Genomic DNA, 26,949 nt, shown 5'->3' with positions numbered 1-26,949 from the left:
ACTTGTGTTTGATCACCTACATAAGAATATTAAACACCCGTTCTCGTGCTTTTAATGAAAAACTAACTCATTACTGATTATGAATTAAACAATGAAATGTTAAACTTATACTTACACTCAGAGGGTTCTTCTGGATAAACTAATTTTGCTTTTCATCTCCTGTAAACTCTTTGGGATTTTGTTTTTTGAAGTTTTGGTTGGGGATTTTTGTCTTCTTTAGAAGGTTTTTTTTCTGAGCTTAACACCTCCAGACTTTTTGTCGAGGATTCTGTTAAAACTGTTAATTAATATATGTTGCTGTCCCAGAACTCGTGGCCCAGAGAAAAATGGCTTATGGAGACAACAATTCTGAACCAAAATTTTTCACCTGAAAAAATAATCATAAGTAATATAACGAGTGGGCTCGAAATTGTCGGAAATTTTTCCGACAGACGAGTAGTTTTTTCGACGATCAATTGCACAAGTGAGCGAAGCGAACGAGTGCCAATTGTCCGGAGAAACAAACTACGAGTACTGGAGGAAAAATTTCCCACAATTTCGAGCTCCCGAGTTATATTCGTTATGAGAATTCAACGAACTGACAAGCAACTGACGTCACTCTCGCGTGGTATTTTCGCGTGGAATTGTCACTGAAAATTGCACTCGTGAAATTTCCAGAAAAAGTTTGTTGTGATTGGTTGATTTGAAAAAATTAAAGTCTCTGATAGGTCGAACCTATGGTGAGTTGAATTCTCGAGTTAAGACGATATAACACAGTGGGCAAGTGATAAATTTAAAGGCATTGAGGAGATGTCGGGAACAACTTCTGCAATGTTCCTAAAATTTTCTTCTCTTCTTTGCCAACGCTCTGCTTTCAAGTGTTGAAAGTGCATGCATGCATTCTAGTATCAAAAATTAGTAATTAGGTAGTGTACAAGATGGAAAAAATAGTCTATTGTTTCTGTCAAGTAATTTGCCGAAAATTTTTATAAAAGAGGAAGAAGATGTTTGTTTCATCGAGATCTACCACTAGTTAAATTTAATGTACTCATTTCTGTTACATCCTGTATTTCTTATAATTTATTAAAGTGATACATGAGCAGAATTGAAATATCTACATTTTTGCTCATATTTTAAGTTTGGAGCAACATGAACAAGTCCATGCTTGAGCTACTTGCGTAGGTTTTTACGTAATTACAAGGACTGTTCAAAATAAGGGTAAAATTCGTTTGATATTTTTGAAATAAATTACTAGACAATACACGTGCTAACAATGTCAACTGAAGGATTTTGGCACGCGTGTTCTTTAAAAACACTCCACCAAAGTGATCTAATGGTGTAAGACCTTAGTTTGGATGTAGTGGAATCTTTGCCTATGCAGTCCAATCGTGGTATGTTCTTTCGTTGTTGTTACCCCTTGTCAAAAGTTTAGGAATTTATTTTTGATTTTGGAGCAACTTGGATTCGTCTTCATTGGAAACAAACAATTTTGTAAAATTATCCATGAAATGTGAATTTTGTGTAGCATTTAATTGCCAAGCTCGTCATCTTACCTGAATAACCTTGCATACAAATTAGTTTCAAATTATACAAGGTGTTTATAAATGTTTCTAGCATCAAGGGGGGCTTTGGAATTCCTGTCATGCGCTATTTTGCCGCTTTGTTTTCATAGTGAATATAACTATGTTCACAATTATTTCAAATGTCACTTACGTCTACGACTTACGGTTTTGTGTCAAAATTTTAGATTTTCAGGGTTTAAACCACAACTTGAACAGTTTTTTTTCAAAACTAACTTTGTTCAATGATTGAGGTTAACTACAAATGTCAGTTGAAAAATCTAAACCCACATTAGTAACGAGCGGCAAATTTATTTGACATTTCATAGGCACCCTTGATGCTAGAAACATTTATAAACACCTTGTATTTTAGCGGTTCTAAACTTGTTTGTTGATACAATGTACAAAGTGAGTCACAAAATTGTAACACAAAATACACATTTCACACTTTGAACTTTTTGAACTGACTGTATTCTCCCTGGGGTTCATCTGTTCGATAAAGATCCACAACATGTTGTCACAACGCTACATTTTGTGGCCCATCTTGGATAAAATGCAACTGGTTATTTAATAAATTGTTTCGATACCTTTCATTCATCAAATGTGGTCCGTCATAGAAATGCACTACTTCTTCTGCGTCAATTAGGTACCCCTGGTATCTATTTTCAATATTTTGTTGAATGCAATACCTTGTGGTTTCCTGCATCAATCCTGATATGGCAGCGACGTTTGTAGCGCCCTGGTCACACACAGAAGCAACAACTTGTAGTCCAATTTGTCTCAAATTTTGCACTACTTCTTTGATCATTCTCATTAGGTCAGCCGTGGAAACAGTACTTTCCGTGAAACAAAAGCAAATGGGTTGTTTACATTTTCGGTTGATAACTAAAATGAAATATTTAAATAAGAGCACAACAGTAATCCATTAAACAAGTATATAAAAAAATAATCTAATTTTTAAAATTAATAACAACCTTGATATGTGTACCACAACGCACAATAATATTTTTTTAGTATGTAAACGTTTGTCGCATTATTATAGTAAGTTACTGGTATAGAAAATTTTTAAATGTTGAACTGTAATATGCTCAAAATAATTTTGAATTATTTTTTTATAAATATTACCTTTAATCATGAATCCCAATGAATGATCGGCAAATGCTGGTCTTCTGTTTCCATTTCCAAAATCGACAAATCCCTGCATAGAATCTGTTTTGCTGTCGTACAAATAGAATGCATTAAAATCCTTACAAGTATCCATATATTAAATTTACCGGGGAGCTAAAGGCTTGGTAATGAGTACCGCTTCAATTTGTCATTATCCAAACAAAATCCATGAAAGTGTCGAGCACAAACTCGATATTTGCTCAGCAGATTCTCGTCCCGATTTTGCAATTTTGGGTTTTTTATGTGATCCAGCCAAATTTTACGAATGTCCACATTTGTGGGAATAACGAGTCTACAATACATACAATTTTAACACAATGAATTAGTTACAAACATGTTTATTATTGTTATTGGTTCAGATTCAGCCATTTTGTGGCCGCCCAAGAATATTCAAATGAATAAATAAATTATATTGCTAATATGCACCTGTATAATATGACGATACAACAAATAAATTGTACATACCTTGGAAGATCCTTGTTGTCACATCCAGGAACATGGTCTCAATCGTTGTCCTGAGATCATTTTTGTAACTATAAAAATAGTTCAATTTTACCCACAAAACTGAATTAATTACAAATAGATGACATTCAAATGTAAACACAAAAAAGTCAAAGGAAGGACTCAAAAAGTAAAAAACACAGCAAGCAATAAATTGCGCAATATTCAGTAAAGCACGCTTTACTTTTTCTGCTGACTAAAACAAATTTTTGTTCATATCGACACGGACCTTTCATAAGAAAGCATTGAATGACTTGGAGTATCAATTTTACTGTAAAAGTGATTTTAATAAATTTACTTTTTATTAATTTCGTTTCTTTTTTTATACAGTTTGGGGAATTGTCACCCGATGCATGGAATTAAATTTAATAGAAAGTGGGGGACACCGAGCGAGAAAGAGATTCTTGCATTCTTTCATTCTCACACACATCAAGAAACATGAATTTTTGGTGAATCCAAGACCGATTAATGGACAAATAGATGAGCGCAACAAAGAAAACAATAATTGCTATTGGAGCGAGGAAGATAAAAATAATTTACCCCCATCAGTGCGAATGCATGCGTCGTGGCATTGTTTTATGATTTTTGGCAAGACGAGGTGTTAACATGATTGCTCCTTTAGTAATTCTTCGCTATTAGAGGGATTTGGTCGTTCGAATGCAAAATGCAACAATTTTATTTTTTTATGAGTAATGATAGGCATTGTTTTTCTCAATGTATTTGAGTTACAATTTTCGAGAACTTTGTCGCTAAGATGCGTTGAGGGGAGTAATACCACCCACTGACTCTACTCCTCTCCCACTTCTTATTAAAATTGTTCCCATTCATCGGGTATCAATTCCCCAAACTGTGTAAATCTAGTGTTTTTATAAAAATGCTAATTTTTCCAAGGTCACAGACAAAAAATATTACTTTCAGACCGTTTAAGTTTTTTTTAATTGATATCAAATCCTAATTTGGGGTTTAATAACCAATTCAACAAAACGGAGTTTAAAATTAAAAAATTAAATTCGAAGTAAAATAAAAATGAAAAATTTCACAAATATGTATTTGTGGCTTTGACAACGAAATGTAAAATTTATTTTGTGTAGAACATCATTTTCTTCGTATTTTTTCCACAAAAAAAATATAATTTATTTTGTTTAAAAATTTATTCAAAATAGAAAAAATAGATACGTTATACTTTTCTCAAACAAAATTGTAGTTAATTGTTTTCACATTATCTCTATCTTCTTACGATCCCTGATGGAAGGAGCATTCAATGAGGCCAAGCATTTATGAATATATATTTTATTTAAAATACTACAAAAAAAAATAAAAACAAACAAAAAAATCTTGTAGAACGAAAAACTAAAAAAATACTATTACTAATTATGTACATATTAATTATTATAAATGTATAATGTGCCGCCATCATAGATGGTGACTTGGCTACGACTGGCTCTGTCGCCATCATCCCCGTCTTGGCGGCTGTCCTCAGCTGCATGACCGCCACCACCGCCACGACCGCCACGGTCTCGTCCGCGGCCGCGACCGCCCCGAAGAAGCCGCCGCCCTCTGTCCTGCCACAATATTCTCCAGGAAAATAGAAAATATATCTAAATAAATCAAAACTACACTTACCATAATAATTAGTTACCCAAATTTTTATGCAATTAGGTACTCTATATATCTACACTTTTGAATTATATGTATCTATACAGTACCTCGTATCGTCGCAGCATTGTAAAGGCCGTGTTGTCCGGCCTTTCATCCTGCAGGTAAAAAAAACAACAATTAAGAATTATTTTACTCGCAAGCACATGTATAAAAAACAAACTAGTACAAATATGTATTATACAAGCAAATGTTGTGTAATAAAAGCAATTACTTACAATTTCCCTTCTTTCTTCTTCTCCTGTTGCCTCTTCCTCTTCTTTTCTTCTCTCTTCTTATTCTTTTCTTATTCTCTCTTCTTCCTCTTCTCTTCTTCTCTTTTCTTCTTCTTTCCTTATTCTCTGTTCTTCTTTTCTTCTTTCTTCATTCTTTTTTCTTTCTTCTATGTTTTGGCGTTCACGCTCCTGTTCGCTAAAATACATAATAATTAAAGATTTTAAATAATTTTTCCTTAATATTTACTAACTTAGTTTTTTCATTTTGATTAGTGTCAAACATGCTGCAAAAATAAAAACATAAATTTAAGTATTCCTGCAAAATCTGTCAACATTAGTTTGGCTCAACCCCAAATTCCAATCCTTTCCGATGCTCCGCTGATAGCAGCCAGTTGCATAAAAGCGCAATGCCGTTAAAACTGGGATTTCAACCGACACGCCATGCCTCCTAATGGGATTTTGCAGGTGTGGTTGTAATTCGTAGATTAAACGACGAGTCGCATTTTTATTCAATCAAAATAACTCAATAAACTTTTTATCCGGCAAATTAAAAGGTTCGCTATTATTTGGTATCTCCAGCCTATTTCTCAAGAGATTGAGATTTTGTTCCCTTCGTTGCATTTCCATAAACATTATCGGCAATATTAATTCTTGAAATTTCAAGGAACAGATTTAAGCACAAGGAATTAAAGGCTTTACAATTTAAGAAAAACTTAAAAATTTGTTGGTTCAACAACTGACAAATTTTGGTTTCTTTTTGCAATGTGCAAAGGCTGCACTTGGTTCTGCTTCATACTTTTCTTGAATTGATTTTTTTTCTTAGCCCTAGGCTTGTTTAACGTCAGTACATAATAACTGGTCTAAGTCAGAAAATCTGCAACCAAATGTTAGAATGGAATATTTGAAATTTCATAGCAATTTTTTGGCTTACCTTGTAGTTGTAAATTTACTTTATGCGGACTTGAAAGTAAAGTCGACATCTGAAGAACCTGTGAAAATATTTGCCGATGTTCTATATTTTTTACTTGAGACAAAATGACATGTCCCGCCCTAAAAACTCGGTTTCCTTCCCTAATAGGGTTTACTCCTATCCCCTACTAAACTCTAAAATGTCATTTAAGAGTACTTCATCACTGTACATTTTGAAGAAAACAGAAAATATAAAGTATAATTAGAAGTAAATCCCAAATAAACCAAGATAAATGCTTTTTCTATTAAACCATAACATGGTTCATCGGAAGCAACTTTTAGATAACTTAAGATTGTTTAGAAGTAAGGAGGGGATAGACGAGAGAGTGGAGGAGATTTCCCTATGCTTATACATTGGGCGCTGTAGATATTATTTTTTTCGCCCTGTAAACTAATCAAACAATCTTAAAATTAATGTAATCCGCGACTCCCTTCAGACTTGAAAGTCCAGCGTTGCCGTGTTTGTTAAGCACTTATTCACTCGAATGTTAATTTTCACATGATTTTTATCTTTACGTTCAAATATTTTGCTCAGAAATCCCCAAATGATGATGAGCTTGGTATTGATCGATGCGGAATATTTCAAGGAATGTGCGGCTTATTTTTCAAAAAAAGTTTAATGTAACGAAAAGATCTATCGCGAGTTGATTGCGAGGACAACTAACTCTCTCCATTTACACTGTAGTGAAGCGGTTCAAATTACGCAACTTTACGTTTTTTTTACTCCGTTAATAAGCTCCCAATCGATTTAAAATTTTACAGAGACATGGCTCAAATAGTTCACTATCTATACCCTTAATTTCAATTTTTTCTCATTACTCGTAATTTTCTTCTAAACCTTAATTTTGATTGGTATCGATTCGTTTTGATTTTCTGAATCGGAAAATATCAAATTTTAAATTGATTTGTCGATTCGTTTCTGTTTTATAAGAAAATTATTATTTGTACGTGTAGATGACCGAAGAGTTAAAGTTCTGTTTTCGCAATAATTTAATTAAAACTGCAATAATCAAGAAACAAAAGTCAATATTCAAACAAAAGACTTTATTTACAACATTTTTTTCAATATGAGAGTTATTGTAAAAACCAATGGAGATCAAACAATCCATTAGTACTTGTTTGCACTTCATCCGCGTTATTGGGTTGAAATGGCGTACTACGTTCTTTGGGTTTCGTATGATTTATATAACGTCTTTTGGTTTTATCGTTTTCTTCCACGCTTAAAGATTTCATGGTTTGGTCATCTGCAATGTTTTCCATCCGCCAGAAACGTTCGACTTGTTCTTCTAATTGTATTGCCAGATTACAGGATGTTGGACCCATAAATGAACCCTGTTGGAATTGTCCACCAGCAATAAACCCGAGCTTAGTTTTTTGAAAGATGAACCCGGTCGGCATTTTTATTTGACTCAGGCATAACAATTCCCAGAACAGGCCTGCACCCAACAATTGGTCTATTTTGGAGGAGCTGTAAAACGCGGGGTCGGCTAATTGTTGATTGCTGGGAATTTCCAGAGCTTTGGCGTCGATTGATTTCAAAGGGACATTTTCGGTAATTTTGTCTACCACTAGGCAATTTACTTGTTTAGAAAATCCGTTTATTCTTGATTTAATATGCACGATAGTTTCATTGGTCGCTGCGTTTACGGATCCGTTTAGGCACTTGTTAGAGACGTTTGTATTACTAACCTTTAGATTTAATTTTTTACATAACTCGGTGCTGATGTAACTAGACATCGAGCCCTGATCTAATAACGCACGACATGACACATAGTAGTTTTTGAAATTTTTAATAAGTATGATTGCCGTAGAGAACAAAACAGCGTCTCCGATAACATTGAACGTATGACTGTTAATGGTTGATTGTTCGCCACCATTATTGGCATTATTTGCGTTTGAATGAAAGTGTAAGACAGATTGATGATTTTTTCGACACATTCGGCATCTGGATATCGATATGCAGTGTTGTACAAAATGATTATTTCGTAGGCAGTTTGTGCATAGATTAAGTGCTTTGACTTATTCTAATCTCTCTGGTTGAGTTAATTTGAGAAAGTCTTCAGATTGCGCTATTAAATGTGTCGTGGCCTTGCAAAAAAAGCAAAGAAAAGTCTTTTCGTTTGTTGATGAATGCGTCAGAACGCAATATTTTGAGATAAAATTCTGTTTTTGAATATTTACAAATTTATTACTATGTATTTACAGTTGGTTTGTATTCCGCTTGTTTTTGAGTTAACTCCAATGATTGAAGTACTTGGGCACGTTTTTCCAAGAATTGGATGAGCGTTTTTAATTTGGGTATTGATTTGTCCAGCGACATTTGCCACTATTTCCTGGTTGCGTATTCTAGTTTTTCCACAACAACTGGTACAATTATCGCATCCCAGCTTTGAACGGGTATTTTAAAGTTTTCCAGTGAGGCAATATTGGACGTTAAATTATCTACAAGTTCTCGCAAGACGGAATGAGATGCTTTAGTAACTGTACTGGCGTTTATTATCGCAAAAACATGATCTTGTACAATTAATTTCGTTTTTTTGAAACGAACTTCCAAAATTTCCCAAGCCTTAACATAATTTTCCTCTTCAAAACTCAAGGAATCGATGGACCGCAATGCTTCATAGCGTAAACAAGATTTTAAATATTGAAGGGCCTGGAGTTTCGTCAAATGTTTATTTTGATCAATTGCGGCTTTAAATGAATTTTCGAAATTTGTCCACTCCTTATAATCGCCCGTGAACGTTTTTAAATTTAGAACCGGCAAGTTTAATGTTGGATTTGAATTTGTGTTTGAATTATTCTGCGTGCTTGAAGATGCAGAAGGCTGAATGCTGCGTGTTTGTCTAGTGTCAATTATGTCTTTTAGGTCTGATACTAAATCCCAATAATTGTTTTCGAATTCAGTTCGCGTTTTAAGATGATCTTCTGTTTTTGAAGTTTTGTCAAGTTGTTCGATTTCGTATTGCAGCTGTTCGAAATCTTTCCTTGCGTCAGTCAGAATTTCTAGCCGCGTTGTAATATGATTTATTTTGCCTAATTGTGCATCAAATGTCGCAACATAAGCTTTAATACGTTCGAGTTTTGAATGAACTACCTCCCGTTGGGCAAGAAAATGCTCCAGTTTAGCCATTTTGAAAAGAATAATGGGCAAGTATCAAAGTTACGAAATGTTTCTAGTAATTGATTAGTATGATTGAAGGAGCGTTGAAATAAATGGAAATAGGTAGGTAAAATTAATGGGCAGACCACTGACCTGGAACCTCTGGTGTGATGGAACAGGATGGGGCCTTTGATGCCGCTTCGATTTGGTGGACCTGGGGGTTGACCTCAGTGTCGCTTCTTGACGATGATGCTTTCGTGCGTCGTTTTCTTAGTTGGATGGAACATTGTTGCTTGTCGATGCTTCTGGTTTACGGACCTGGGGCTCACCTCAGCGTCGCTTTCTAGATTTTAACCCGGAATATCACAAAAACGGCTCGAAGGATCATGTTTGCACTTCAACCGCGTTATTGGGTTGAAGTGGCGTGCTACGTTCTTTGGGTTTCGTATGATTTATATGATTTGGTTTTTTCGTTTATTTTCTGATGTCTCTCTTACATGATACTTTCTTACCATCTAACTTAACAACCAACTTATCTAATCAAAGCAAAAGAAAGAGGGGGTGGCCGTAAGGCGAGAAACCCCGAAAACACCCGATCGATGGGGGCGCAGCCGCAACCATAGTATCTGCTAAGCGCCTGAGGCGCGAACAGTACTCTTGCGGAATTCAACAATGTAAAAAAACAAATTGCGTGAATTTTAGGGGTAACTTTGATGTTCATATCTTAGAAATCTGTGCGAACGTCTTGTATGGTCTTTTATAAAAATTAGCCAGATTTTTATTACTAAAACACGAAACAACGACTTTTCCCAAACTTAAAAAGTATTTAGCATACTTATGGCCGGTTTCTTGAAGCACATTTAATGATTAATGATTATCATGATAAAGTTATGTATGTTCCATAAAGCACGAAAATCGTTTGTGAAAGCTTCAATAGTTTTTATGTATCTCATAGCGGTTCTACAAGTTATCTCGTCTACAGGGTCGAGATAAAAATATATTTAACGCCAGCGCATTGCAGCTGAATTCGAATTTTGCGTAGAAAACGTTGGATTATTGTGGTTATGTTATGACAAGTGACAATTTTGTTGTTGTTGTAAATATTTGGTGTCATTTTATTATATAGAAGTATCTTATATGGTAATTGTGAACAATAACATTAGTGCTACACATATATTATACAAGGTGTTTATAAATGTTTCTAGCATCAAGCGTGGCTTTGGAATTCCTGTCGTACACTATTTTGCCGCTTTGTTTTCATGGTGAATATAACTATCAGCAAAATTATTTATAATGTTAGTTACTTCAATGACGTTTCAGTTACGGTTTTGTGCCCAAGTTTTCGATTTTGAGGTTTTAAACTACAACTAGAACAGTTTATTTCTTAAAACTTACTTTACTTCATGTTTGAGGTTAGCTGCAAATGTCAGTTGACAAATCTAAACCCACATTTGTAATGAGCGGCAAATTTCTTTGACATTTCATAGCCACCCTTGATGCTAGAAACATTTATAAACACCTTGTACTTAATGTCTACGGAAACAATAAAACTTGGGTAAAAGCAAATTACATTTTTTTATTAGAACACAATATATTTTATTTATTTGTAGTATTAATAATGTACACCGACACCAGCTCATCTTCAGATGAAGAAGTAATGGACATAGTGGCATATGTAGAAAGACCAAGATTATTTAGGACAAGGATCGATCCCTTTGAAAAATATAATGAGAAAGAATTTAGGAATAGATATCGTTTAAGCAAAAATACCGTTCAGGTAATCATGAATTTGATAGAAAATGATATAGCACCCATTAAAGTAAGGAACCGGTCATTATCAGCTGCAGTTCAGTTTTTAATAGCATTATGATTTTATGCTACAGGTATGAGTCAAATAAAAATTGAAAAAATAGCAGTAAGATATTTCCAGGTTCATTTCAAATATTGGTGGGGGATGATTATGGTGTACATAAGAGTACTGTAAGCAGAACAGTAAAAAAATTTCTGATAAGATAGCTGCGTTACGACCTCAGTTTGTAAGGATGCCCAACATGAGTGAGCAGACATGAATAAAAACTGGTTTTTATTTAATAAGAAGGTTTCCTAATGTCATTGACTGCATTTATGGTACTCATGTGCCCATAATCTCTGTGGGAGGAAATAACGCACAATTATTTCGCAACAGAAAAACCTACATTTCTGTTAATGCTCAGGCGGTGTGTGATGCAAATTTGCTAATACGGGATGTTGATGCCTGATGGCCAGGATCTACACATGACAGTACAATGTGGAATGCATCACTTTTAAGTGCCAGAAGTCAAAAAACAGAGAATTCTTACCTGGTTTCTTATTAGGTGATAGCGCCTATGCAGGCACAGAATTTTTGCTGACTCCTGTGTTAAACCTAACTAAAGTAACCCAAAAGCTATAAGGCTATATTGCACTAATAAAAATTTTGACCGTCAATTATCATTTCTTTTGTACCCTTATCGGCAAGCGCGTGTCCCAACAATAAATCATGGTTTGCCTGAACTTACCAGAACCGGCTTAAAATATTTTAGTAATCATAAAATTAGGATTTATCTGCGGTGCTAAATTTACCATTTATTACATTCTTTAAGAAAAACAATAGAAATGTGGGTAATCTGCGATTAATAATAATCTCTTTGTCCAAGTTTGATGTAATTCATGCACATGTTTCTGTAATTTTTAAATATTATTAAGCCGGGACTGGTCGAAGTGACCAAAGTAAGCGCTGCGGTACAACCAGATGGTTTACAACTCTGGGATGTTTTCTATTGTAGACAAGTTAACTTTTACACAATGGGATAATTTTACTGCTGCTATATAGCCTTATACCTTTTGGGTTACTTTACACCAGAGGAACACAATTACAACACAACTCATATCCAAACGCGAAATTGTATCGGACGCTGTTTTGGTGTTTGGAAAAGACGCTTTGCTTGCTTGAGCTTAGGTTTGCGAACAAAACTTGGAACTACTTTATCAATTGCCACAGCTGTTTTGCACAACATGTTGAACAAGAAATAAATGTCGCTGATAATGCAGGTGGTAATGCAAAAAGAATAGGGTCAATCAATACAGTTTTTAGGTGAATGACACATTTTTAAATAAAAAAAATACATTATGATAATATATCTATTAAAATTGTATCAACTTATTTTACATTATTATGTTCCAACTGTTTTCTCTTAATTGTTAATTCTATTTTAAAAATCTTCACATCATGATCAAGCTTTTGGTTTAATATTTCTAGTTGCTTCAAATTAATTTTTTCTACTAGGTCAAAAATTTTTTTTTCGCAATTAATTCGTCATCCTTCTGAGTACTAAAAGGCGAATCATGACACAGGAAATTATTATGGTTTCCAACCGTCTGATATTCGACATTATCTGTAAATTCAACATAGTTTTATTATTAGTCTTTTACATATTTAATTCTTAACTTTTTCATTACCATTAATTGGTGGCGATAGATTCATTGGTAATATCCTCGAATTGTTCCAGAGTTTGGATGCTTTGTTCTGAAAAACAATGAAAAAAATAGTTGAACATCCAGAGCTACAATAAGAAAGTGCCTGTCACCTTTTTCATTAATTAAGATTATTACTAATAAGGCCCCCTCAGAACACAACACATTTTTATTGCTTTCAGCCTAGTTTTCAAGGTAATTTGCGAAAAGATTAAAATTTTAAAGAATTTGCCCAGTTTTTCGAAGTCACCCTTTTTTTTAAAAGCCAAATTTTATGATAGGTATATAGGTTTCAGCCAAGAAAAGTACTATTTAAAAACACTTAAAATTCGTCTTTTTACCCTGTTTTTTTCTGTTGGGCTACTTCAGAACAAAAATGTATTGGGCCACATGCCCTTCAGAACACTTTGTGTTTTTAGTCATTTTGTCCTAATTTTAAAGGTATATTTAAAAAGCAGATATTCTCATCTCAAACTCATCTAGATAACCATTTTAAACGAAAATTGATAGATTTTTGAGAAATTTGCCCGGTTTTTCCAAACGTACCCTTTCAAAAAAGTCAAAATTTTAAGAAATATATCTTGTTTTATAAAACGTGAATACGGTTTTGTCCAAACAAATTTCTCTTTAAAAAATACTTAAAATTAGGAATTTTACCTTGTGTTAAAGACTTTTTTCCTGTTAGGCCCCCTCAGCACACATCATTTTTTTGGCAAATATACTATGTTGCTCAAAGTACTTACTTTTAAGTTAAAATTTTAAGAAAGCTACCCTGTTTTTCTGACGGGCCACTTCAGCACAAAAATGAATACGGTTTCAGGCAAACAAATTCACCTTTGAAAACACTTAAAATTCGCCTTTTTGCCTTGTTATTTTTTTGTTGGGTCACTTTTTGCTGGGCGATACGTTTGTTATTGTGATTCCTCTATAATAATAATAATAAAATATTATCTAGTCCTTATTTTTTTTTTATTCTGAGCTTAATGTTGACGAAAAAACAGTTGTTATGGATGATGCTGGACTCTTTGGGGGAGATGGTGTCCCCGAACATGCTGGCGAGGGACATGGTGCTTCAATCCCTGTCGTGTAACTGTAAAAACAATACAGTTTGTATTGTATCGTGTGGGTTTTACAATATACAAACGCAAGATGTTATTTTTAATACTATAATGCTACTTTAAATTCACATCTATTTTTTTAATAAATAATTTTTTCCTTGTGGTCTTTTAAACAACTTTAAGACTTATAAATTAAATAGTAGAGAAATTTTTCTTACTTAACACTTCTGCAAAAAGCCTCCATTGCTTCTGGAGACCCAAACTTTAGGATCACAAGTTTCTTATTTCTGAGTTGAACGCGTAATTGGTCTCCATCTATGCAGCTAATCACAATTATTTCATCCTTATAGTAAAATCCATCGTAAATCGCATTGAACGAGTTAAACGCGACGGCAGTTTTTAGAATCGACATCCATACATCCGTCTCTGGAAAACCATCGAACCTGATCGTGAGATTTTTGAACACACTCATCTCGGCCACTCGTTGTTTTAGTCTGACCATCTATTCGAAAGAAAACAGATTTTACTAAAAATATTAACAAGAGAGGAACGTACCCTGCTTTTTTGTTTTATAAGAAAAACTCTTCCCCACTGCACACGAGAACAACCAACAGCGTATAGCGCATAGGTTATGCTCAGGGTCTGTCAGCTCGGGCTAAAAACATGGTATCATGTAGTAATTATGAAGATTAAGAGAGGGCGCTTTATGGGGAAATGCAAATTTTTTTGCAGTTGCCAGTTTGCAAAAATAATCTGTTAACTGTAGTTCGAGCGTTTGAATGATAGAAAAGTCACTAAATCAAAAAAAAGTGTACCATACGCGCGAAAATTAAAATAACAAAATAACCCCAGTTACTGACAACCCTGTCAACCCATTTCGCGTGAATTTAGTGTTTTAGTGTATTTTGTAGCATAATTTGCTACCAACCTATATGTCAACTGTCGAAATCTCCCAATCTCTAAACCGGATATACCATTGGCAGAGCGCATAAACGCCGGTGGCGCCCTCGTCCGGCAAAACTGTTCTCGTTTTACATATACACAAGATTATTTTTGTACAGGTTAAAGTTGTTTACAACCCAACAGTGTTGTATTTAAACAACAAATAGTTAAATTCGTACAATGCAGCCAACGAAAAAAGGCTCCGGATGTGTACAAATGTTGCATAGTGTAATGTCACAACAATTATTCAAATACCGATAAAAACACATTTTATAGTTTTCCGTACAGACCACATGAACAAAACCGGCGAAAACAATGGATAAATGCCGTTAAGAGAAATACGTAAGAGAAATTTTGAAAAGACCAGTTCAACAAACTTCAATAATTGTTAACATTTATAGGTTTAACAGCAAATGCGCTTGGGAACCCAAACCCTATTCGAGAATTTGCAGTCAGCATAGTAATGTAACGATTAATGTTCCAAAATTTGTAAATTCAAGTACTCAATTCAAATCTAATGATATTGAAAAATCGTTTTTATTTGAATGTGAATATTATGGTAATAATGAAATTGCAACATCATGCAACATACCTGTAAATAACAATTTCAAAAGTTACGTAGATAAATGCATTGGTCCAAATAAGGAAGAAGATGTATGTGCAGGCTGTCATGGTTTTTCTTCTACAAAAACTGATGAACAGATAACTAGCTTGAAATGTTTACACATATTTTGTCATTACTAAGTGGAAATAACAAAATTTGTCTTAAAGATAAGTTATTAATATTTTTAATGAAAACGAAACTTGGAGTTTCCTATTCTGCAGTTGAAGTGTTGTTTGGAGTTCATATACTATTCAAAGAATATTCATCGCACTATTGAAGAAACTAGCACAGAAGATAAAAAATTATGTTTTTTGGCCTAGCAGAGAAATTGTGTCAAGAACACTGCCAGAAGTTTTTAAAATCAAACAGCCCAATTGTGGTGTTATCATTGACTGTTCAGAAATACGAATTCAACAACCAGGAACTGTAGATCTTTGCATTTATACTTATTCACATTACAAAGGCACTTTTTCTGTCAAATTTTTAATTGGAATAACTCCATGTGGATTCATATTATTTATATCTGATTGTTATGTTCTAGTGATGGTTTAATAACTAACTCTTGCGGAATCCTAGAACTTTTGGAAAAAAGCCGTTCTTTGTTAACCTACAACATACCTTCTTTAGAATGTCAGTAACCAAAAAATGTTGTAACAAACCTCAAGTTCCACGGAGTACTTGGCCTTTATAAGTGAAAATTCTGAGAAAGGTCGCTCTAAAACGTTAAGGACGTGACCGGCTCGAACCAATGCCTTTCCCTTTTCTTCGGTCGTAGATGTTCGGTGAATAAACGTAACAGTTTCAGATCCAAAATGAAGTTCGATTTCCATACCTAATAAATATCTAAAACACTACTTAAAGACAAAACACACAATCACAAAAACTTTACAATCGTACACCAACCAGTGACGATTTATATGTAAATATTTCTGCTGTCACTTGTAGGGGGCGTTTTACACTGTAAAAAATAGAAATAATGAAACTCGTTAATAAACGATCATTGGAAATAAAAGTTAATATGTATAAGAAGGTACATACTTACTATTATTAGTGTGACACTTGATTTAGTTTGTTCTAATATTCTTTTAATAGGAGAATGAATATCAAATATGTGCAACATGTCAATATATAAAAAAGAAATCCTGGCCTCATGAAGCTTGGCTGATTCATTCAACTCTTTCAATTTATCAACAAGTTTTTAATCAATTTCAAAACTATGGTTTGTTTAAGTAATAAATTTTTCCAATTACATAATATAATAAATTATACATTATTAATTAACAACGAAAACGATTAAAATCCAAACGGTTATTGTATCAAAGTTTTCTAGAATAACTCTCTTGTCATAGATAAAACCAAATTCTTTTGTTTCTATTTTATTTAAAAGTTCTTTAGTTTTGGTATCTCTGGTAATTCGATTATATTGTGTACTGATTTTTCTGTCTTTGTTCGTTTTTGACTCTGGACCAGCTCTGTTGGACTTTTCTAAAATATTATTTATACTATCGGAATTAATCTTTTCGGACGATTCACAGTTTAATGTGAATCCTTTAATTTTGCAAACAACTTTACCTGTATTAGTTTTATAACAATAACTTTTTAGACCTGTTGATACCCAATCAGCAACCCATACGTCCTTACCTAATTCATCGGTCCAATCTCCCAATAGACAACCATTTTTAACAGTGTTTTTACCATTATCTATATATACAATGCTATCTGTATCATAATATGCCACGCTTTCTCCTAATATGTCTAACATTTCGTACAATCTCTCTAGCATTTGCAGCTGTAAAAGCAGCTATGAATATATTAGCATTGAAATCATTTTCTAGATAGCAACCTTTATACTTGTAATCAATTTGTAACATATTTTCGATTAATTCATTGATATTGTTACGAGAAGATTCTGGAAGCTTCGAGCGCCAGCGCTGGAACGTTCCGCCCTGTTCTAGAGCGAGCGGTTCGTGGAATAATTCTGATTCATACGCGGAACTCCCGAATATTCTCGCAGCGCTCCAGCATTAGGCTAGTGGTAGGGGAATATCTGTATATAGGGGAGTAGTGATAGGATTGTGGATAGTCTAGTATTTGGAAGTCCTGTAAAGTGAATAATTGTGAAGTACGAGAGGGTTCATAGTGCACAATAAAATTGTTATTGTTACAAGCGAGACTTTTGATTTTTCGGCCAACGTGACAACTGGTGTCAGAAAGTGGGATCCCGTCCAATATTGTTAGTGAGGAAATTCTGGAATTTTCGATCGGAAAATTCGTGATATTACCGGACTGTGACATTGTTGATTGTGGACAATTTTTATGCCTGTTCAAACCAGACAGCAAGCCGCAGAAATGGAGGCGCTGCAAGAATTGATGGCTGCGATGATGGCGAAAATGGACACACAACAAAAGTTGATTACGAATTTAGAAGAAAGAAGACAAAGAGAGAAACTAGAAGAGGAAGAAAGAAGACAAAGGGAGAAACTAGAAGAAGAAGAAAGGAGACAAACAGAGAATGCCTCAATCTTGCACCAGCTTAAAGACATGGAACAAAACATGAACGTAACCATTATGGTTAAGGTCGATGAAATTCAAAAAGAGGTAGAAGAGTGCCTAGGAGGCGTTAAGGAGGACTAGGCGTCAGAGAGGAAGTAGAAGAGTGCATAGGAGGCGTCAAGGAGGAACTACGAGGCGTCAAAGAAGAAGTTAAAGATTTGGAGCGATTCAAACAGCAGGTGGAAGACGAGTTACTGCGCTTAAGACGTCAAGTTCCAAATAGGACAGGCCTGACCACAACGAAAGAAATGAAACCTCCGACTTACGATGGGTCGACTTCATTCGACAGCTATAAACTGCAATTTGAAGTTGCAGCTAAACACAACGGATGGTCGGAAGAAGAAAAATCGTCATTCTTGATAGTTTCATTGAGAGGTGCAGCTCTCGACTTGTTAAAGACCATTCCAGATCGAGACAGGGAGCGCTACGACCAATTGGTGGCGACGTTGGAAGATAGATTTGGGGACCAACACCTTCAGCGAGTATATGCCTGGGAGCTCAAGACTCGTCGGCAGAGGGTTGGAGAATCGCTGCAGGAATTTGCGGCAAGTGTTAAACGACTTATTTTGCTGGCCTATCCTTCGGCGCCGGAAAATTTTGTCGAACGAATGGCCATGGATACGTTCCTGCAAGGTATTCGGGATCCGGAGTTACAGAGGATCGTGCGTGTTGGCAGATACAACACCGCAAAAGAAGCTTTGGTGTGCGCTTTGGAGATGGAGGCCGTTTTGAAGTATTCTGTGAATGTTCCCGACTGCCAACAAATTCGAGCCGTTGATAAAGAAGAGACAACGTCTACGGCCACAACCACAAATAAGGACCTGAATGACATCCTCAAGGAGCTCAGGAAGTTACTGAAGTCTCAGGAACAACGAACTAGCCAGACCTGCTCTCGTTGGGGCAAATCAGGTCATTTTGAACGTAACTGCAGGGTTGTTCTCGAGAACGGCCAGATCGCCTCTCAGACATCAAAGAAAACCGTGAAGTCCATCAACAAGTCGAAACCGACGGGAAGGCAACGCAATAATGATGACGCACTCTCTCGTAGACTTTCCAATGACTGCAAGCAATACTCGAAGTTCGAAGGACCATTACGAGTAAACAGGATAGTCATGGGCTGTGATGATGGTTGGACTGCTGGGAACCTTCGAAAGGATCAACAAGCAGACCAACAGATTGGGCCACTGCTGGAGTGGAAGGAAGCGGGTAACGGAAGGCCGTGTTGGAAAAATATCTCGGAAAAGAGTCCAGAGTTGAAGGCGTTGTGGGCGCAATGGGACTCCCTCTTAGTAGAAAATGGAGTGCTGAAAAGGGCTTGGGAAAGCGCAGATGGGAAGAAGATAACCTCGCAGTTACTAGTACCCAGGAGTAAAGTTTCCCGAGTCCTCAGAGAGGCCCATGACGGAACATCAGGCGCTCATTTCGGAGTGAACAAAACGTTGAGCAAGATTCGCGAACGGTATTACTGGATTGGCTGTCGTGAAGATGTTGAACGATGGTGCAGGAGATGTACGGGTTGTGGGGCAAGTGAACGACCTCGAACGCGAACGGAAGGTGGTATGCCTAATGGTATGACTAATGGTGAGACCCTCTTGGGAACACATCATCATATGCGACAGAGGATGAAGTTAGCTAACAGCAGAATGCGGCCCAGGTATAATGTGACGGCTAATCGTGAAGGATTCAACGAGGGGGATTTGGTGTGGTTATTTAACTTCCAACGGAAGCAGGGCCTATCTCCGAAGTTGACATCTACATGGGAGGGACCGTATAAGGTGATCAAGAGGATCAACGACGTGGTGTATCGGATCCAACGCAGCGCCCGTTCAAAGATGAAAGTGGTTCATCTAAATAGACTTTGTAAATATCACGGAGAATCAGGTGTTTGGTCTGATCGGGACGATCAGAACTAAGAGGGGGGCAGTGTTACGAGAAGATTCTGGAAGCTTCGAGCGCCAGCGCTGGAACGTTCCGCCCTGTTCTAGAGCGAGCGGTTCGTGGAATAATTCTGATTCATACGCGGAACTCCCGAATATTCTCGCAGCGCTCCAGCATTAGGCTAGTGGTAGGGGAATATCTGTATATAGGGGAGTAGTGATAGGATTGTGGATAGTCTAGTATTTGGAAGTCCTGTAAAGTGAATAATTGTGAAGTACGAGAGGGTTCATAGTGCACAATAAAATTGTTATTGTTACAAGCGAGACTTTTGATTTTTCGGCCAACGTGACAATATGTATATTATCAAGTCTGTCGTCTAATAAAATCTCATAAAATCTGTAACATACTCTGTTGCGCCCATATTTTGTCTTTGACCAAATTTACCCCATAAGGAATTTAAGCACATTTTGCAACAGCTCTTTCCAGGATTATTTTCTATTTTACCCAATTCAATACATAGATTTTCTTCTACGGCTTTTCTATGTTCTTCTTCTGATTCAAAATCATTTCTCCATTCACTTGTCTCTAATTTTATTTTCATAAATGCTTTTAACATATCCTTTAAACAAATAACTCGATTTTTGTTCAAAATGCCAAACTTCATCAATAGTTATTATTTTCTATTCTTTTTCAATTGCTTTGTTTACTTCGTTTGTACACCAGGTTCCTCTGACAATTCTTTGAGATTCCGTATGAGGACATTTATCTAGTTGATTCGGCCTTCGGCCCTCATGAGTGGACGTGGTCCACGAATTATTTAATTTTGCACACAATTGACGTAATGGAAATGTTAGTTTTTCATCGGCAGATTTCCTTTTATTTTTAACAGGTAAAACTGAGTGATACAAACCTCTTGGTGGTAAAATTGCACATTTTATTAAACCATACCATTTTGAATTATACGTAGGAGATTTGAATATTTTAGTAGGATGTCCAACTGGATAGTCATCATAACATCGTACTGTTAGATGTAAACTACAGATATCTATACAGGGTTCGGCAACACTTGTGTCCACCCCCAAAATAGTCTTTAATTTTAAAGAGAAAATTTTGAAAATTTGCATACGCTCACAGTTGACAAAGTTCTAGAAGCCGACGCAAAAATTTGTTTTATATCACTATCAGTCGCGACGCCTTAAAAATCTAATTTTTAGGTAAATGTGAGGTTTTGTGATATCAACCCCTAATTAAATTTTTTTTCAATATAAATGTGTTAAAAATATCTCAGTTGTTATTTTAGATTCAATGCAAATTGTCTTCAAAATTTGAAAAAAAAATGCTGTTTTATCAAGTTAGTTTCCAATTTCATTACGTCAAAATTGGGAACTACGTTTACATCCATCTGTCAACATCTTGTGTGGAAATGACATCTATCCTTTGGCTCGCTTCCAAATAATGATGAATGTCTAGGAATTCATTTTGATAAATCAGAAAATTGGTATTGTGGTGAATCAGGCAATACACCTGATGGCCAAACTAATTTTTATACAGTATTTTTACATGAAATCGGACACACACTGGGTATTGAACATTCTGCAAATAATAATTCAATTATGTACGCCTATTATAAAGGTGATATTGAAAAATTAACTCAAGACGATTTGTGGGCAATTCAATATTTATATGGAAGACCTGAACGATTAAAATATAAATTAATACCAACTACAACAGTTAAACCTACTGTAAGGCAAAGCGTCCCTGAAGGACAGCCTAGAGGTGAAGCCGATGTCGAAGGTATATTCGGTAATTTATGTGATTTTAATAAAGAAATTGATACATTCTTAATTACAAATCATCATATGTATATTTTTTATAAGAAATATGTTTGGTTAGTCAATTTAAAAGACATGACTTATGATAAAGAACCGAAATTAATTAAAGATTATTTATATTTCACTGTTAAAATCTTGATTTATTGTTGAAAAATCAAGACCATCGGCCTTATATTGTGCCCGATCTAAGGGCTAAAAGACACTCTAATTCCAAATCTTTGGATAGTTATTTGGAATCAGCGACCTCGTGTCGGATCTGTGCGAGACACTCTAACACGTGTGAAGCCGCTCAACACCTCCAGGTATTTAAAGTTTTAAAATCTCCATTCGTGTGACCCATTTGGTAATTGCTTTTCTCTCTGTAGGCTTCTTCGTCTTCTTATTTTCTTCTTCGCTTTCTTTTGTTCCCTCGCAATCATCGTTATACTTCGTTACCCCTTTGGCCCGTTTTCTGCGACACCGCCCCGCCGCCTTGAGTACGTAGGCTTCGAGACCTTCGAGACCAGACTTCGCATCTCCTTGGATCCGTCCTTTGAGGGATACTAGAGCGATATCCCGTCCATCGGAGACCCGTCGCCGTAACAGGAGTCACGGTTTGAAATACCATTTTAACATTATAAAACTCATCGTCGGTGCGCCGAAAGCTCTGTATTCAATCGTCATATCTTGATTTAAATCTAACTCGTTTTTGTATAGCGCAACTTCACTATCACTTATTTCTTTATTTCGTAAATTCACTTAACTTTAATTTATCTTTGTAATCGCAGTTTGAACAGACATTTTTCTCGTCATTACGATATCGACCATTGCGTTCTGAAACAAAACATAGGCCTATGCGTTTGCGTTAGTCGCTCTTCACTAAGTAATATGGTCCTCACATCTTAGGACGCGTCTGTTCAACTTTGAACAATTTTCATAATTTTTGTATACTCATCATTTGTAATCTACGTTGATTTATTGTGTTGAGGAGTAGCCCCTCCTAGTATTTTTGTCAATAAATCACACGTTATTTAGTTTACGTTAGATTTTTATTTTTTACTTTGGGAAATTGACCAGCATTTTGCCAGCTCGTTGTCGAACTTCAACAACGACTAACGGCTGACCGCCTTAAGGGAAGAGAATCCGGGATACTCGTAAGTTCGTGGCGCTCAAAAAATTGTCTCACTGTTATTGGGAACCCCGACCGTCTCCACGGGGTTAGTTTGGCCGAGTTATCCCGGCAAGGGGGCTCACGCCTGTCGTGAGCGTTACAAACGTGCAAGATGAAATTAAGCTACCTGAAAACTGGATCACGTCCGCTTTTAAGGTGGGCCCAATTAAAACGAATTTTGCGAATTGGGTTATCGAACTTTCACCAACAGTTTGGAAATACCTTATCAACAAGGGTTAACTTTACATTGATTGGATTTCATGCAAAGTAGAACGTTTTTTAAGAGTGACCAAGTGCTATAAATGCCAACGATTCGGCCATGTGGCAAAACATTGCCTATCAGACTCCTCATGTGGTTTTTGCACATTTTCGGAACATGAATCTAAAGACTGCCCCCATTAAACACAGGTGCATAAACTGTATCAACGCCAAATTCAGATCAATTAACCACGCCACCAACGATAAATCGTGTCCAGTGTACATTCGCAAAATCCATGAAGTGGAATGTAGCATTTCCTATGGGGAGTAACTACAAAGTCCTTCAGACTAACTTAAAACGGTCCAAAACTGCTATGATGGATACACTGAACACTATAAAAGAAGAAAATATAGCCATCGCGATAGTCCAGGAACCTTATTGTTACAAAACTTAAAATGGAAATTACAGCATTCCGAATTTTGGCACCATCCAGCTTGGTGGTTTGTCATCTGAAAAATTCTTAAGCTGTTTTATCATCAATGACTCTTTTTTAAACACGCTAATTTCAGTAATCTCGTTACATAAGTCAGGTAATACCCCCGTTTTCATCATCTCCGTTTATAGTCCTCCTAACATAGAAGATCTTATTAACACCATTAATTCCTTAGAATTAATTCTTGCAGAACTGCATGGGAAAAAAGTCTTAATTTGTGGCGACTTTAACTGTAGATCAACGGCGTGGTATGACGAATGGTCTGACGAAAATAGCCATCTTTTGGAGGAGCTCTTTCTTATTCATGATTTGTCAATCCTTAACGAAGCGGGAAATTTGCCAACGTTCCAAACGGTAAACGGCATTAGCAACATCGACATCTCACTGGCCAGCTACGACCTAGCAAATCGTATCTGCAACTGGAAAGTTTTAGACCACTCTACCAATTCTGATCACTGACTAATTTCCTTTGACATGAGCTTATCTTCGACGATGGAAGGAATAAAAGAGAATTACAAGCTGGACCTTAGCAAAGTCGATGAAACAACTCTTTTAGAAGAAACAGCAAAGTTAAACGATTATCTTCTTGACCAATTCCCAGTGCTGGTCTGTCCAAGGAAAATTGATGAAGCGCTGGACGAGTTTTATTTTCAACTTAACGAAATTTTGATTGGCCTGGGAAGCAAAAGGAAGGTATTTCCCTGCAGGCAACATTGGTGGAACAATAGAATCGACAGATTTTGACGTGTCTACCTCAGTAAGAAAAACTTATTGTACAAAACCAAAGATCCTACGCGTAAAGACTTTTTATTTGCGGAAATGAGTAATGCCCGAGAGAGATATAAAAAAGAACTGCATTCAGTTTGGGAAAAAGCTTGGAAGAAGTTTGCAGAAGAAGATTTACCTCGAGATCCCTGAGGCATTGTCTATAAAGTGGCCTCACAGAAAATTAAAAAATCTGCGCTTCTGTCGGCCTTTGGAGTAGGGGACGATGCCACTCTCACTAAAGGCGAAGCCATGAATTATCTGTTAAACTCGTTGCTATAGTAGCCAGCTTTTACCATGGCGTACCTGACTTTTAGAGTCGAATATTATCTTATTGCTCTCATAATGTGGAGGGTGTAAACAGGCTATTGTGTCCGAAAATTAAAATTTACGACATCTTCAAGTAGGTAGAAAAAGGTGGACCCGTGCTTCTTCCAGGTATTAGCTCGAGATTATTATTATTGATCCCTACAATGTTTTCTTTTAAAAACGTTATTAAAGTTTTAATTTTTGTTTATTTATTTGAAAATCCCGAGAGACATAAATTTTTCAAACTTCTTCATTAGATTGATCTAACCAAGGTTGCCACATCATGAAATAGGTTGTAAAGAAAACAAAGTGAACAAAATTCGCCAAACAGTTATAGTAGCCAGCTTTTACCATGGCGTACCTGACTTTTAGAGTCGAATATTATCTTATTGCACTCATAATGTGGAGGGTGTAAACAGGCTATTGTGTCCGAAAATTAAAATTTACGACATCTCCTAGTAGGTAGAAAAATGTGGACCCGTGCCGCTTCCAGGTATTAGCGCGGGGGCTCAAGATGATTGTTGATCCCTTCACCGTGTTTTTTTAATGACGTTGATAAGCTTTTAATTTTTGTTTATTAATTTAAATTTTAAACAAGTTAAAAAAATCGAGGGCTATCAAGTTTTCAAAATTTTACAATGAGATCGAAAAAATTAGCATCATTTTAATGTTGGAACGTGTATTTTACATAATTATAAAGAATTTTTTAATTACTTTTTGACATGGCAATGTAAAGCAACCTTTATTGTCATTGTGACTGACATACAAAGTAAATTTCTGACACTTGCTGTGCCGTTTATAAATTTTAAAGTTATAAAGACAAAGGACAGTTTACAATTTTTAAACATCAATCAATTTGATGTGGGAAATTTTAATTTCGCTATAGTAATTCAAAATTTAATATCAACAAGATGTCTCTGAATTTGCGAAATAAATTATAAACATTCGTTTCCTTCTCATTGTTTTTTCCCAGAACGGTACCATTTGCACTCGAATTTGACATACGCAAAATTAGATTTCTATCGCAATCCAATTTTGCTGTTTAATTAATCCACAAATAGGTAGTTTCCAGAATCTTTTGTAAGAAGTCTGTTAAACTATTTGTGCTTAATTCTTTAATTTTCAGAAAAGTGGGGACTTTAAGTCGAACATTAAAATGTCGTTAAACTAAAAGGTTTTTTTAAACAATCTATTTGGAGTGGTAATATGTATAAAGACGACCGGTAAGTATGAAAAATCATTTTGATGTTAACTGTTTGGCGAATTTTGTTCACTTTGTTTTCTTTACAACCTATTTCATGATGTGGCAACCATGAATCAACTTCAATCTAATAAAGAAGTTTGAAAAATTTATGTCTCTCGGGTTTTTCAAATTAATAAACAAAAATTAAAACTTTAATAACGTTTTTAAAAGAAAACATTGAAGGGATCAATAATAATAATCTCGAGCTAATACCTGGAAGAGGCACGGGTCCACCTTTTTCTACCTACTTGAAGATGTCGTAAATTTTAATTTTCGGACACAATAGCCTGTTTACACCCTCCACATTATGAGTGCAATAAGATAATATTCGACTCTAAAAGTCAGGTACGCCATGGTAAAAGCTGGCTACTATAACATCAAAATGATTTTTCATACTTACCGTTCGTCTTTATACATATTACCACTCCAAATAGATTGTTTAAAAAAACCTTTTAGTTTACCGACATTTTAATGTTCGACTTAAAGTCCCCACTTTTTCTAAAAATTAAAGAATTAAGAACAAATACATAGTTAAACAGACTTCTTACAAAAGATTCTGGAAACTACCTATTTGTGGATTAATTAAACAGCAAAATTGGATTGCGATAGAAATCTAATTTTGCGTATGTCAAATACGAGTGCAAATGGTACCGTTCTGGGAAAAAACAATGAGAAGGAAACGAATGTTTATAATTTATTTCGCAAATTCAGAGACATCTTGTTGATATTAAATTTTGAATTACTATCGCGAAATTAAAATTTCCCACATCAAATTGATTGATGTTTAAAAATTGTAAACTGTCCTTTGTCTTTTTAACCTTAAAATTTATAAACGGCACAGCAAGTGTCAGAAATTTACTTTGTATGTCAGTCACAATGACAATAAAGGTTGATTTACATTGCCATGTCAAAAAGTGATTAAAAAATTCCTTATAATTATGTAAAATACACGTTACAACATTAAAATGATGCTAATTTTTTCGATCTCATTGTAAAATTTTGAAAACTTGATAGCCCTCGATTTTATTATCTTGTTTAAAATTTAAATTAATAAACAAAAATTAAAAGCTTATCAACGTCATTAAAAAAAACACGGTGAAGGGATCAACAATCATCTTGAGCCCCCGCGCTAATACCTAGAAGAGGCACGGGTCCACATTTTTCTACCTACTTGAAGATGTCGTAAATTTTAATTTTCGGACACAATAGCCTGTTTACACCCTTCACATTATGAGTGCAATAAGATAATATTCGACTCTAAAAGTCAGGTACGCCATGGTAAAAG

At 35.4% G+C, this 26,949-nt stretch overlaps 1 protein-coding gene across 1 annotated transcript; it reads right to left on the bottom strand.

Moving 5' to 3' along the window:
- Nucleotides 1-13,607: 13,607 nt before the first annotated feature.
- LOC148166778 (uncharacterized) lies at nt 13,608-14,863 on the bottom strand. Its single transcript, XM_088048479.1, has 6 exons — nt 14,773-14,863; nt 14,671-14,716; nt 14,433-14,490; nt 14,252-14,338; nt 13,915-14,198; nt 13,608-13,728 (listed from the first exon to the last, which is right to left on the bottom strand). The coding sequence occupies exons 1-6, from the start codon at nt 14,861-14,863 to the stop codon at nt 13,608-13,610; spliced, it is 687 nt and encodes a 228-aa protein (XP_087904605.1).
- Nucleotides 14,864-26,949: the final 12,086 nt, after the last annotated feature.

Source organism: Gnatocerus cornutus, unplaced genomic scaffold, assembly GCF_029298725.1.
Source record: "Gnatocerus cornutus isolate USDA-ARS CGAHR unplaced genomic scaffold, icGnaCorn1.1 Chromosome13, whole genome shotgun sequence".
Lineage (NCBI taxonomy): Eukaryota > Metazoa > Arthropoda > Insecta > Coleoptera > Tenebrionidae > Gnatocerus > Gnatocerus cornutus.
Note: the sequence above shows the minus strand (reverse complement) of the source record. Positions and strands in the feature narration are given on the sequence as shown.

Excerpts from the sequence above, each read along its gene's own strand:
- LOC148166778 (XM_088048479.1), bottom strand. The coding sequence starts at position 14,863 with ATGCAACATTTGTACACATCCGGAGCCTTTTTTCGTTGGCTGCATTGT. Across the intron at positions 14,199-14,251 it reads TTATAAAACAAAAAAGCAGG|ATGGTCAGACTAAAACAACG; the intron begins GTACGTTCCTCT and ends TCTTTCGAATAG. Across the intron at positions 13,729-13,914 it reads GCTTTTTGCAGAAGTGTTAA|TTACACGACAGGGATTGAAG; the intron begins GTAAGAAAAATT and ends TTGTTTTTACAG.